The following is a 13,832-nucleotide window of genomic DNA, read 5'->3' on the forward strand; positions in this document are numbered from 1 at the left end:
ATTCGGCAGAGAAAATATAAAACAGGTCTCCCATCATGTGAAATGAGCTTTGTCAGGTTAAAATGTGAGAACACAAAAGGGGACCTAACACATACATACATTACATATTAAATAAATAAATAAAACAATTAGAGATTAATGTGACTGTGAACAGCAGCTACTCTTTTATTACCACAGCATTGTGACGGTTTGTACAACTACCTGTTAAAACGGTTTTCAGCTGAGGGTATTGAGTTCAGCAGCCCCACATTGGACCGCACCGAAAAGCGCCATAAAATGATAGTGGTCAAATCTAAACTAGTTTTCTCCTCATGTATAATTATTTCATTATTTATACTCTACAGCTGACAAGTCAGTTAAAAAATCATAAAAGCAGGACTTTTAGATCCCATTACAATGAACTCTCTGACTCATAGTGATTATAAATACAATTCTCAGAGCCAATGTTGTTTAACTGTAAAACATTACCTGTGGTATGAAGCGGCTCTTTGTGACCGGGATTTTTAATGGGCCCCAGATGTATCCCGATAGTACGTACAACAGAAAAAAAGGCAAATCACTATGTCATTCCTAGATAACACGCAGTTTAGAGGAAAAAGTGCTTTTGTGTAACTGAAATATGACCTGAAAATGTTCAGAAATGAAGCTTCTTAAAGATCTCTGGGACACTTTGTGCTTCACCTTAAATACGCTCTGAACACTGTCTGTACAGACACAAGGTTGGAAACATCTTAGTTTAAACCTACAGATTCATATTTGTCGCTTTCCTCCTGATCACTCACTGCTGCACGGTGCTGCTTGTCTGTCTCTCTGCTGTCTGTGTCCTGTCAGCAGCGTTGTTTTGACTGCGTCACAGATCTGTGTCATCATTTTGAGATTATGCAGATTAGTGATTTGCCTTTTTTTCTGTTGTACGTACTACTTCGTGATACATCTGGAGGCCCATTAAAATCCCCGGTCACAAAGTGACGCGTCATACCACAGGTAATGTTTTACAGTTCAAACAACATTGGCTCAACATCTGGCTCTATTGTATTTTATAATCACATATGAGTCACAGAGTTCATTGTAATGGGATCTTAAAGTCCTGCTTTTTATGATTTTTTATACTTGACTTGTCAGCTGTAGAGTATAAATAATTAAATAATTATACATGAGGAGAAAACTAGTTTTAGATTTGACCACTTCCATTTTATGGCGCTTTTCGGTGCTGTCCAATGTGGGTGCTGCTGAACTCAATATCCCTCAGCTGAAAACCTGTTTTAACATGTGGTTTGTGACAAACCGTCACAATGCTGTGGTATAATAAAGAGAAGCTGCTGTTCACAGTCACATTTAATCTCTAATTGTTTTATTTTATTTATTTATATATGTATATGTATGTATGTGTTAGGTCCCCTTTTTGTGTCTCACATTTTAACCTGACAAAGTTCATTTCACATGATGGAGACCTATTTTATATTTTATCTGCCGAATGGTTACTCACCAGTTACATTACACTACTGCGTAAAGCAGTAAATCTGTTTACCTCGTATCTCATTAGGATTGAATAGTGCAGTGTTGCAAAGATAACTGTTATGTTTGTATACATCTTAGCGTACATATGTTCAAGGGATGGAGGAGCAGTCAATATAAGCCACATACTTATCTCAACCTCACCGGAATAACGTTCCGAAAGCTCAGCTGCGTAAGTGGTTTGTCCAGGTAGTCATCACAGGTCCCCATCTTTCATTTCGCTCAGAAGCTGTATCCAGTACTGCATTTCTCCTTTGCGCAGCACGCCCCACCAACTCTCAACGTTTTGATTTGTAGTACGTGCTCCTGCTGCTTCACCAGATCTACTACCAGCATCACGGCAGTGTAGGTCTGGGTGTCTAGCTACATTCTCCGTTCCTAGATCTGTCCTGACAATCCGTGGACAACCTCCAAAATGTATCCTCCAATTACGTGTGTGTCGCTCTCCACTCTTCAGGCGAGTAAACTGAAAGAGTGTGAAGGTGTGCCAGCATGATAAGGTTTCACGTTTATGCACTTGAGATCCTCAGTCAACTCAGTAACATATGGGGTTGAGGATGCTGCTGAGGTGGGATTTGATCTTGGTGAGAAATAAATTATGCCATACTTTCCTTCCCAGTGGTATTATAATGCTGTGGATCCCAAGAGGATAGAGTAAAAATACACTGAGGTGTCATTTCAGTGACGAAAGCAGCTTTAAAACAACTAGAAATTGAAGCTGAATTTAGAAAATGTGTTAGTTTATGGTGGAAATCCTTCGACTGTTTTGAGAAGTCTGTCTAAACCGAAGAACTGTTGTGCTGTGGGGAAATGGTTTTAATTAAAACCCTGAAGATGTGAACAAATGATTGATAAAAACCCTCCCTTGCACAGTCTCTCAGTTCCTTCCCTTCCTCAGTCTTCATCATAAAAATACATTTATGGGGACTTTTTTTTTCTTTGACTGTTTGGAACTATTTTGAAGAACGAGGAAATTTAGTGTGTTTTTTAAATTCAAATTATATTATATTAATATAATATAAATTATTAATATAATGATATAATTGTAATATTTTGATCATTTTTGAGCTACTATGATAGAATATGTTTTCGTTTAATATGTTTCGTTTAAAATGTTTTCGTTTTGACTGGTTGCAGGTTCAACAAAGAACAAGAATTACAGTATCACAGAGACAAAGGACAAGTTTGTGAGATGCAGGGTACAGTACTGTAAAAAGAGGTAAAAATTTTTGCAAAGAGCAAAACAGAGTAGCAATTTCTGATAATTTTTGAGCTACTATGATATGTTTTCGTTTAATAATTTTAATATTTTACATTTCATTGTATTTTAGATTCATTTATGCCTCTATCCTTTCTTCAAAATGAGGTTTGGCCTACGATATCAGCATGATGTTGTTAGATTTACCCACTAGATGGCAGCATTTAACAGGTTAAACCCGAGGAGATGACCAAGAAGGACCGTAGCTATTATTGACCAGATGAGGGAATACCCATTTCACGAGGGGCAAATTAAGATGAGACACTATTGATCAACACATAAAATGCATTAGTAATTGTAATAATATTATGTATATCATTCTGAAAAAGCCCATTCTGCATAATGTGTAGTTTAACTTTTACACACACAAAATCAGCATTTAAACTTAACTGACTGAATTTCGGTTGAAATGTTGTGATGCAAAGCCAGTGAAACATTATTTAAAGGAGGTTAATTATGAGTTTGCAAACTAATATTGAATGTGAGCTGTGTTGTCAGCCTCACTTCAGCCAAATAAAAACATGGACGCTGAAATATTCAGTGTTTTAAACCTTAAATAAGTCCCCCACCAATCACATACAAGTAAAGTCTGTTGTGGTCTAAATACAGTCTTATATTTACCTGTGTCCTCAACTATGTGTCAGGAATTAGGGATTTATTATCACAGAGTTGTTGGCTGACTATCAGAGAAACTAACCAGCAACTCTAAACACTGCAGAGCTTTGCTGTGCATTTCTCTGATCGTTGTTTAAACCAAGTGGCTTGGCAGCACAGGTAGCTTTCTGAAACAAGTGTCCATACTATTGATTTTATGTGACACACTTTTCTGTAACAAACAAATCCATTGCTGGACATCAGAGGTTGAATTAGCTAAGTGTATTTACTCAAATAAAGTAGTTTAGTGTAAATTTAAGGTACATACTGCAGTATTTCCACATTGCATACATCAATGTAGAAATAATATTACAGTTTTTCTCAATTGCTAAAACACCAAAACCTATTGGCTGAACAAAGTTCTCAGTTGCCTGAACTAAATACAAAGAGAGCAGATGTGTCATTGATTAAACACAACCACTCAAAATTGATTTCACTTGTTTCAAATGATGTGACACAACCATAAGCCAGATCAGAGAGCAAACAGGTTGTTGAAGGTGGAAATGAGAAAGTCTGAGAATGGATAGAAGAAACTATGTCAAAGGACGAGTGCATATGCGAGGTGGAGGACGAGGAGGAAGAAGAGGAGGACAAGAAAGAAGGAGAGGAAGACAAAGAGTGGAAATATCCGATGAAGTTCAAGCAACAATCATAGACCATGTTCTTGTCCATGGACTGACAATGAAGGAAGTAGGACTTAGAGTGCAGCCCAATTTGAGACGATTTTCTGTGTCCACCATAGTAATTACATTCAGAGAAGAGAACAGGTACAGTATACTGCTGTATTTTTGTAATTGCAAATTTACTGTACTACACTATAGACATTGGTAAAGCTCTTTACTGTATGTATTGTACTGCATGAATATATTTTGTAACTGCACATGTACTTTTAGTAGAAGATTTTGACTGGTTGCAGGTTCAACAAAGAACAAGAATTACAGTATCACAGAGACAAAGGACAAGTTTGTGAGATGCAGGGTACAGTACTGTAAAAAGAGGTAAAAGGAGGAGGAAGAACAAAAAAACAGAGTAATTTCTGATCATTTTTGAGCTAATATGATAGAATATGTTTTCGTTTATCAAAAGACAATGACAGAAAAATATGAAATTTGTTTTGAGATTACAGTTTTTTTTTTCCATTTGCTTAAACACAATTTTGCAATCTAGACAGCTTTCATCAAAATACTAACACTATTCACCAAACCACACACCCAAACTGCAAAACACCTCATATATCTCGCAAAATGAAGCACTGCAACCAAAATCAAACTTTTGCACCAGATGGCACACACTTAATTTAATTAGATTTTTGTCTAACCAACTACACACCGTTGGGCATAATGAAAAACACTCTCATCTTTAGTATATGTGACGCCTACAAATGTGTATGGTCACAAACTTTGAATTATATTTATGTTTTATATGTGTTTTTTGTATGAAAAGAATAAGCCTATTGGCATGTTTTTACTGAGAGTATTAGATCCCTAATTTCACCACGAGGGGGAGTATGCCCTTGCGTGAGCGCTTGTTGTGGTACGCTGCGTCAGACTGACGTTCCTCAGACAGCTGTCAGCCTGCCATGGAGAGCGCACGGAAAGACTTCTGTCTCTTCTTTTCCTGTGAAAACAGAGCATTTATCTTCTGAGACCAGGTGACTCAGCTGGAGGCCTGTAACATATGCTTTGCCATAATGCTACCATAGTTCAAACTGTAGAGAATTCTTCAGATTGTTCACATGCACAGAAATATTTGCAGATACACACACGTGCTATTGAAATATTGTTTTATTATTATTATTTTTAACTAAACAAGTCAGTGTAACATATGCACATTGGAGTGAACTAAAATATGCTCACAAAACAGTAAGCTGAAAAATACAATTGCAGAAAAAATGTCACCTGTGCTCTTTTAATGCCTACTTCCTGACTGAAGTGTTAACAATTACATAACACCATGTTTGGCCAGGTGGCACATGTAGTGGCCAATGAGCTCATGTAGTGTCATTTTAAATGGCGTGTTTTGAAACTGCAAACATGTGACTTTATGTCAGATTGTTGTGTCTTATGCAGAGAACCGCGTTCAGTACACTTAAAAAGAGCCACTTCGAATTGCAAAATGTGTGTAAAGCAGAAAAATGTGTTTAAAGTTTTGGAGATTTGAGATGAGGTTTAGCTCCCTGTGTGTCAGTTTAAATATCTGTGCTATCCATGTCATTTCAGTGTGTTAGCAACTGGAAAAAAAAAAGGAAAAATGTACTGCTCCCTGAGAACTATATGTTTTGAACAATGTGTTTTCTTTTTTTCTTTTTTTTTTTGCTGTATTGTTTACTGACTACTTTATAGTGTAAATCATTTTGATCGCTTTGTTTATGATTTGAGAGCAGTGTTTGGTTTTGAGCACAGGTAAAACTGTTTTAAGACGAAAGTTTCAATTTTTTCAGTTTTGTAAATTGTGCTTGAAGATTAGATTTTGTGTTTAATGTTTTCAGAAAAAGGAGCAAGGTTTCAGAAATTGTGTTTTCGCAGTTGAGAAAAACTGAAACACTGACAGGACAGGATGAGTATATTTCACTTTTGATAATTAAAGTGAATAAATAATATAAATACCTACATACTTTTACCTAATTAAAGGGTCGAAATGCTTCAAACACTGATGCTTTTTAACCTGCAGCCACATGCATGCTTCCACACATGCATTCACTTAAAAAAATTGAGAAAGTGTATTTAACATACTGTGATGCTTATTTTGAAATATAATTATTGAATAAGTCTTACAACAACCAACTCATACTCAGTGAGGAACCTTGTTAATCACTCAAGATCTTTGTTATATATTATATATAAATGTAGCCATCCATAATACCTGCAGTGAAATCACGAGTAACATAAAGACAACAATCTGATCCATTTGGGGAATTCAGATTTATTTGGCATATACTCTTGACATGCATTGATGATCCTTACATCGAACGTTTTCACAGTACTAAACATGCTGACAGGAAATCGATGACAAATATTCAAAACAACGAGATTCTGTTACATTCATCCATTTTGGTCGTGTCCACATGACATCTTGAAAGCATGATGTTAGAGCATTAACATCACCTTATCAAAGAGTGATTGTTTGACACAGTTCAATTCAAACAAAAAAACTATACACACACTGGATGTCCATTCACAATAATACATTTTTGGTGTCCTCTGCTGCGTTAGTCCATCATCAGCATCTATTCTAGGTGGAGTTCAGGATGCGGGAGTCTGCGGAGTCAGAGCGTTCTTCGTACTCCTCATCAGGGGAGTAGAGGCCGGGTTTGGGTCCCAGCGTGCAGCTCTCCTCCTGGATGGTGATGCGCTGCTCCTCGGAGGGTCTAGAGGGAATTATAGGGGAGTTGCGGAACACGGCGGACGAACCAGGCACGGCGGGGGCTGCTGGGGAGAAAGGTGACACATATTGGGCCGCCGAGCGGAGCTGGTACTGCTGTTGCAGAGCCATGGTATTCCACAGAGTCACGTCGTTGTGCACGAAGGGGCTCGCCTGGCTGCGCGTCAGAGAGTTGCGCAGCATGAGCGGGTAGCGTGTGGACTGCGGGAAGGATGGGTGCTGCAGGGGGACACCAAGCGGGCCGGTGGAAACTACGCCCGAAGAGGAGTCGGATGTGAACCGAAAGGACTCTGGAACCCGGAAAGCAGAGCCCACTGACCACTTGGCGGAGGAGGACACCGGGTGGTAGGAGCCCAGCGTGTGCTCGAACAGGTGTCCGTTTGAAGGCAGCACCAGACCATCCGGGTGCTGGTCGGCGTGCGGGAGAGCGCTGCTGTCAGGGCTCCGGCTGGACAGCAGCACTTCGATGGCCCCCACCAGATCCCCCCCGCAACCTCTGAGGATGAGCTCCAGGACAGGAGGCTTGTGAGCGGGGAAGATCTTCCTGAGGACCTCCAGCGGCGGCCGGTTGGCTCGGAGGCTGAAAGGTAAGTTGATGGAGCCGGCGAGGCCTTCGATGAGTACGCTCTGCTCTGCGGGGCTGACGGGATACTTCAGAGGACTCTCGGGTTTGGTTTCCTTCTCAGTGCTGCCGGCTTTAGAGATGCTGTAGCGGCTCTCCTCCTGCTGGGAGGGGGTTTCTGGAGGCTCTGGGGTGTAGCAGGAATTTGGTTTAGACCCTTCGGGGGAACTGACCGGATCCTGTTCCTTGTCACTGGAGCTCCCCCCGTTTTCACCTCCTGACCCCTCATCAGGACCGTCCTCCGTGGACTCTGTAAGACGAATGAGCAGTCAGGAAACAAGTTTGGGCAGGAGGCACAGAGAGTAAACACAAACACTCAGATTGAAAGAAATTCAATGAATTAAAGACACTAATCTGACTTAAAAACATTTCTCTTCTGCTCTTCTTTATGCAAACTCCTCAAGCCAATCTAAGATCTCCTCAAGAGGAAACGTAACACAATGAATCACTTGTCAACTCCAACACAATTTATGTGGATTTACTTTGTTAAAGCGTTAACACAAAGTGCTGACGGTGTGTCGGCGAAGGAATCTGCTCAGTTATATTTCATCTGAAGCCTGCTGTAATAAATATGGCACATTCGACTGGGGTTACTGTAGTTTTTTTAAAACCACTCAGCTGTTTGTCAGGCTGAAAACTGAACCGGTGTGTCCAAATGTTTTCAGTTCAGACACAAACAGGTGGAGGCACACACACACACACCAACCCAACCACAACACCTACACACACACAATATATATATCTATATTATTAATATATATACTTATATTTATATAACTACACACATTTAGGTGAATCTGAGAGACATGAACTAGAAAGAAAAAAACGAATGAAATGAAAATGATTAGAAATATTCTAAGAACCAATCGATGTTCATCTCCTTAATGAATCAAACATATAAATGAGATTTGTTGCTTTTATTATCTTTTTCCAAAATATTTTGTAAAAATGTCACAATTTCATTTGACCTTCAGCATAAAGACGTGACATTTTAGTTTTAGAATATAATCTGACTTGTTCTGTGATTTTTTTAGACAAAACAGCACATCGACAAAGTTTTCATCTAACATGATTTAAAAAGAAGTCACATCTGTTTTCTTGCTCTGTCTCTTGTGATCTCATTTTGGTTTAAATAAAAGAATGACAATGGACTAAATCATTTCATATTAGCATACGTCATTCCTAAATAACACGCAGTTTAGAGGAAAAAGTGCTTGAGTCACTTTTGTGTAACTGAAATATGACCTGAAAATGTTCAGAAATGAAGCTTCTTAAAGAGCTCTGGGACACTTTGTGCTTCACCTTAAATACGTTCTGAACACTGTCTGTACAGACACAAGGTTGGAAACATCTTCATCCTTGTTGATGTTTTTTTAAGGCTTGCGTTGAGTTTTAATTAAAAGTGAGTTTGTTGTCGTAATTTTTCTTTGCAAGTTTGCGTGAAACCTAAAAATATTTACAAAAAGGATTGCAGTGGCCCAAGTAATTTGTCATAATTAGTATTTAATGTTGAATAAAAAAAGAACATCACTCTTTAATGTTTGTTTAAAATTCTCCTCAAATAAAAATTATCACAAGAAAAAAAGTTTATCCCGCAGCTCTTCTCTTCATTATTCACCTACCTGTGCATGTTTGTGCTCCGGCCTGTACCGGATCGTTGCTGCTCCACCTCAACTCCAGCTCCTCTGTCCTCGGCGGGGCTCCCTGATTTCCTTCGCCGGCTCCAGGTATGCCGATGCCGGGCAGCACTCTGAGTGATTCCGGGATGAGGCTCTCTAGACTCTCGTTAGCCTGCTGCCTGCGGAGCGCCACCTGCGCCGCCATGACGCGCTGCCGCTCGATGATGAGGATGCATTTCTCGCAGGTGCAGTCCTTGAAGCGGCAGTAGCGCTTGTGACCCTTGAGCCACGAAAGCACGCCGTGATTCCGGCACCGCGCGCACTTAGGTGTCCTCTGAAGTGGGGCCCGGGGCTGAGACACCGGAGCCCCCATGTACAGGTAAGGGGACCCGTAGCCATTCATTGTGTCAGACGTAATGTGTTTTCCAGGACACACAAGTGCTTCTGCGGAGAGGCGAGTCGTGGCGGCAGTGTTGTTGTTGTCCAAGAGATGAAGTTGGATGGAGCTGTGCTGCCACACGCATCACAGGATGAGAATAAAAGGTGCAGGCTTGCAGTGGAGGATCCACCTTTCTCCCAGCTGACAGCACAGATATGCATCAGGCTGACAGACACTTATGGAGACGAGTAACCAAACGCTGTCACGCGCGTCGAGGCGCCTGCACGCTGCAAAAAATTGTGAGTCTGAAGTGAGGGGGGAAAAACCCTGATGCTGGTGAGGATCATATATCCCCACGTTTCCCTATTAGGTTCACACGTTTATTGAGTTTCATTTAAAAACAAGACAATAACTTTCAAGAACGGGGGAACATTTCTGTCAAGTTCCAGAAAGACTCGAAACATTCTGGTTTAAAATGGAAACAGCTCCTCGTGTATTCCCAGCACCTGATCCTGTAAGGAAATGTTGAGATTGTCCAAAGGCACCTTACAGCTTGATCAGTGGAAGCTGCAACATTATCTCCAGACATGGTCAGGTGCAGGACAAGCCCGTAATGTGACAGTTTAAAAGATGGTATACAGAAAAACGGAGTCCCATGAATGAAACCAATAACCATTATGACAAATGACACACTCCACATCACAAGCTCTTGTAAGAGGATTAAATAATTAAATATAAACACAGGAGTCAGTGAATTTACTGTTGGAACTCATGAGTAGATTCAACCGTTTTTGTTAACAATTCAACATGAAACAGAGCATGACATTTAATCAGAGAATATACATCCCTAAAAAGATATGAGTAAACCAACAAATCACAGTCTGAGGTCAACTGGTTTACTTTGTTAATGTTAAATATCCAACATGTGACACCCCATCTGTTAAACCTGTCCTCTAATGAGTCCCTGCGTGAAACAAACATCCAATAAACAATTCAGACTAAATGCACGTGGCAGGGCCTTTTCTGTTGGCATCCTCTTTTCTTTTTTTTTTCCAAATATGTAACAGTTCTATAATGTCAATAATTTGGACAATCCAGCTGTCACGTCAATGAGACATTTTAGCTTTATCTGCATAAAACACATTCACGAGAATAGAAAATGTCTATTTAAAATTGAAATTAAAAGCAGCATAATAAATGCATAATTAATTATGAATGAATACATGTGTAAGTTTAGGTCCAAACTCGGGGACTGTATTTGACCATTTAAACATTTGTAAAGTTAAAAATCAATCTTTTGGCACCCATTTGTAACATTTTCAAAATACACACGTTCTATTTTTAAGTCAACATGTCCAAAATCAACCAAATGTCACATTTGAACAGTGAGACAATGAGAGTCCATGCATCAAACAAACATTTTTAAGATATTAAAAGACTAAATGAATACGTCAGTTTGTGGATTTTAGTGGAAGAATATGACACATAAAATGAATATTTTAACAATACGGAAATATATATTTGTGGAAATAACACGTGCATAATTTATGCAAAGATCACGTATGATTTTTAAAGTCAGGACATTTGTTTATATTTTCCCTTCACTGTTGCCTGCAGGATCACAGGCTGTAAGACTTCATTCGGACAAGTCGTTCACAGCTTCTCGGACCTTTTACACAATCGTACATAACTTAGATGATTAGGTCTCTACATGTATAAAAGCCCTTTGGGAACTATGTCGAGGATGCTGATATGTCCCTTCTGCTGGACTAATAGAGGGCATTGAAACATAACACCGGACAAAGCCGGGGCCCATTTCTGACCGTAAAAAAGGTTTATTCAAGCAAATAATGGGATCCGAGCCTGCGTGGCTTACAGAGAATAAGAGCACGGTAAACTTCCCCACATGAAGCCCGTCTCCAGGGCTATTAAGCTTTTAATTGGAAAATAGCAGAGGAAATTTCAAGGTGACTAGAGTGGCTTTGCAGTTTGTGCCGGCCGAGTAGATTTGTGGGAGTGGGAGGCGGACTGTGAACGCCTACACCACAACGCACAATAAATTTATTATTCATGTTGTTCGTTGATAAAGAGTAAAACACTAAGCGGAATAAAAGTTTATACTCCGGGCTGAATTGTAATTGGCATCAGGCCTGATTTCGTTTGGATTTTATTTTGATGCACTGTGAGTTGAAGATGCACAAAGACTGTTGTGTAAATATTGTATGTCGAGGTCTGCATAATACAAAACAACGTGAAATACATATTAGATATAACAAGACTGTATGTTAGGTGAGTCTGCAAATGTCATTATTCTTAATAACTTAACTTAATAGGAAAAGGGTGGTTTCTATTAAACGATAAATGAATAGAAATATACTTGAATACAATAAAGACAACATGACAAAACATGACAACAAATATTGGAATGGGTTACACAGACCAACTATCACTTTATATAAGCAAAGATCTTCTAAAGCAGAATATAAGGCATTACAATGAACCAACGCAGAAGTGTCAGAAACTGCAGTTCCTCACATGGCCACTTGAGGCTGGCTCCAAAACGAGTCAGTCTCCATAAACTCCCATGTTAAAATGTCCAACTTCACAGCAGAAATAAACGTGTTTATGTTTTAAAAATGTTTACAGCCTGGTACAAAAAAAGTTTTGGTTTCCAGAGATCATTTTCACGTTCATGACAACTGTACTGAGTCTGAAGGTGTATAAAATTCACCTGTCCAAATTAAGGCCAGAGCCACTACAATCACAGGTCTTCAGAAACTTATGGCTCAGTGTCACTGATTTGATATCCATGCTTATGACCTGAAAATGGTAAAATAATAATTAAAAACCTCTTGGGAAAAAAAGGGGGAAAGATCGATCCTGTTTGATGTACTTTTTTTCAGTATTTAAAAAAAATCCTCTGAGTGTTACCCATGTGAGGGGCAAAGGTGTGCAGGAAGATGACTAGGGACCTGGTCTTAATTACCCAAAAGCACACTCTACAATGGAGTGTGCCCTGAAATGATGGCTGTTAAAGCGCTGGGCTCCCACACTGGTCACTGGTCCCTTGTTGGTAATGATAAGGGGGAGTGGATGTTGGAGGCATGGGTATGTGATGGTAAAGTGCCCTGGAGGAGGGTAGAGTGAACTCATGTAGAGTGGGCTGTGGCAGAGCATTATTGAGTCATGGAATGACTCAGGCCAGCCCACTGAAGTGTCAATGAAATGCCCCTAATGGTCACAAACTACCTGCTGATGGTAGAAGGGAGCAGTTTTTGGTTCCTGTAGCAGGCTGCTTCATCTGGACATTACAGCTGTCAGTTGGTACATTTACCCTTGTGAAATCTCTGTGTTGCACCAACATGTCTCCATTTCTGATAAGATAAGAAAGAATTATTTAAAATGGGAAATTATTGTCAAAGATAAATGACATTAGCAAATAGCCAATTCAAGTAAATATACTTCATTATTATCTACTACTGTTTTCCCTGGCATGGTCCTCTCTCAGCCTGAAATACAAAACAAGCTGGCGATCTCCTCTAATAATCCTCTTGGATGTGAATACTTCTCTGTAAAGGTTGCTAGATAACAGAAGTGGCGCATCATGGCACAAAGCTAAGGATGGAAACAACCTGTGACAAAAATAGGGAATGCTCCGTAGAGTAGACCATCTCATTTAACAGGGGTCAGTGCGGCCTCCGTGACCTTTCAAAGGATGCAGCCCCTGAATTGAGACAATCTGCGACAATATGATCCTCGAACTCTAAACCTTCTTTTAGCATTTGGATGGTTGAAAACAGACAGATGTGTTTTGTGTGTGTGTTATACTGGTTCAGACAGTTTTTTTTGTTTTAATTTAGGTGTTATAGACAATCTTTAGTAAAAAACAAACACAAAAAAAAAAAAAAAAACGCCAACAGAGAGAAGAAAATGTTTGCTGCCAAGACAGAGGCAGGCCTTAAACAATTTAAATTTTCTCCTGAGTTATTTGTCTGAAAAAAATAATTTTAGTGTCGGAATGTTCAGTAGATATATGACTTGTCATAAATGATAAATGAGTCCAATATTTACTTTAGTAAAACAATCACTCATAATCTATGCTCATGTTCAATACACTCAAACTCGGCTGCTGATCTCCAAAAGGCCCCGTTTAGACAAAATCTGGCGCTGTGACGTCAGAAATCCAGAAATCCAGGTTTTGCCATTCATTTGAATGGGGGTAGTGCGTTTTGGCTGCAGTTGTGCAGGCCACAGGGAGTGCCAAAAAAACACCTACAGTGGAGAAGTTAAGGCAGAAAAACACAACCTGACGTCACGCTGTGGTGACCAATCTGACAATGAGACCAGTCAAACCCCTCCATAGTGTTTATGGAAAAATAAACTACAACAAAAGTTATTTTTTGG

General features: G+C 39.6%; 1 protein-coding gene across 1 annotated transcript; it reads right to left on the minus strand.

The window, feature by feature from the left end:
- Positions 1–6,341: 6,341 nt before the first annotated feature.
- dmrt3a (doublesex and mab-3 related transcription factor 3a) lies at positions 6,342–9,452 on the minus strand. Its single transcript, XM_010755232.3, has 2 exons — positions 9,053–9,452; positions 6,342–7,680 (listed from the first exon to the last, which is right to left on the minus strand). Exons 1-2 carry the CDS (start codon positions 9,450–9,452, stop codon positions 6,659–6,661), a joined length of 1,422 nt encoding a protein of 473 aa, XP_010753534.3. The 3' UTR covers positions 6,342–6,658.
- Between the last annotated feature and the right edge of the window lie 4,380 nt (positions 9,453–13,832).

This window comes from Larimichthys crocea, chromosome III (assembly GCF_000972845.2).
Source record: "Larimichthys crocea isolate SSNF chromosome III, L_crocea_2.0, whole genome shotgun sequence".
Lineage (NCBI taxonomy): Eukaryota > Metazoa > Chordata > Actinopteri > Sciaenidae > Larimichthys > Larimichthys crocea.

Excerpts from the sequence above, each read along its gene's own strand:
- dmrt3a (XM_010755232.3), bottom strand. The coding sequence starts at position 9,452 with ATGAATGGCTACGGGTCCCCTTACCTGTACATGGGGGCTCCGGTGTCT. Across the intron at positions 7,681-9,052 it reads CGGAGCACAAACATGCACAG|AGTCCACGGAGGACGGTCCT; the intron begins GTAGGTGAATAA and ends TTCGTCTTACAG.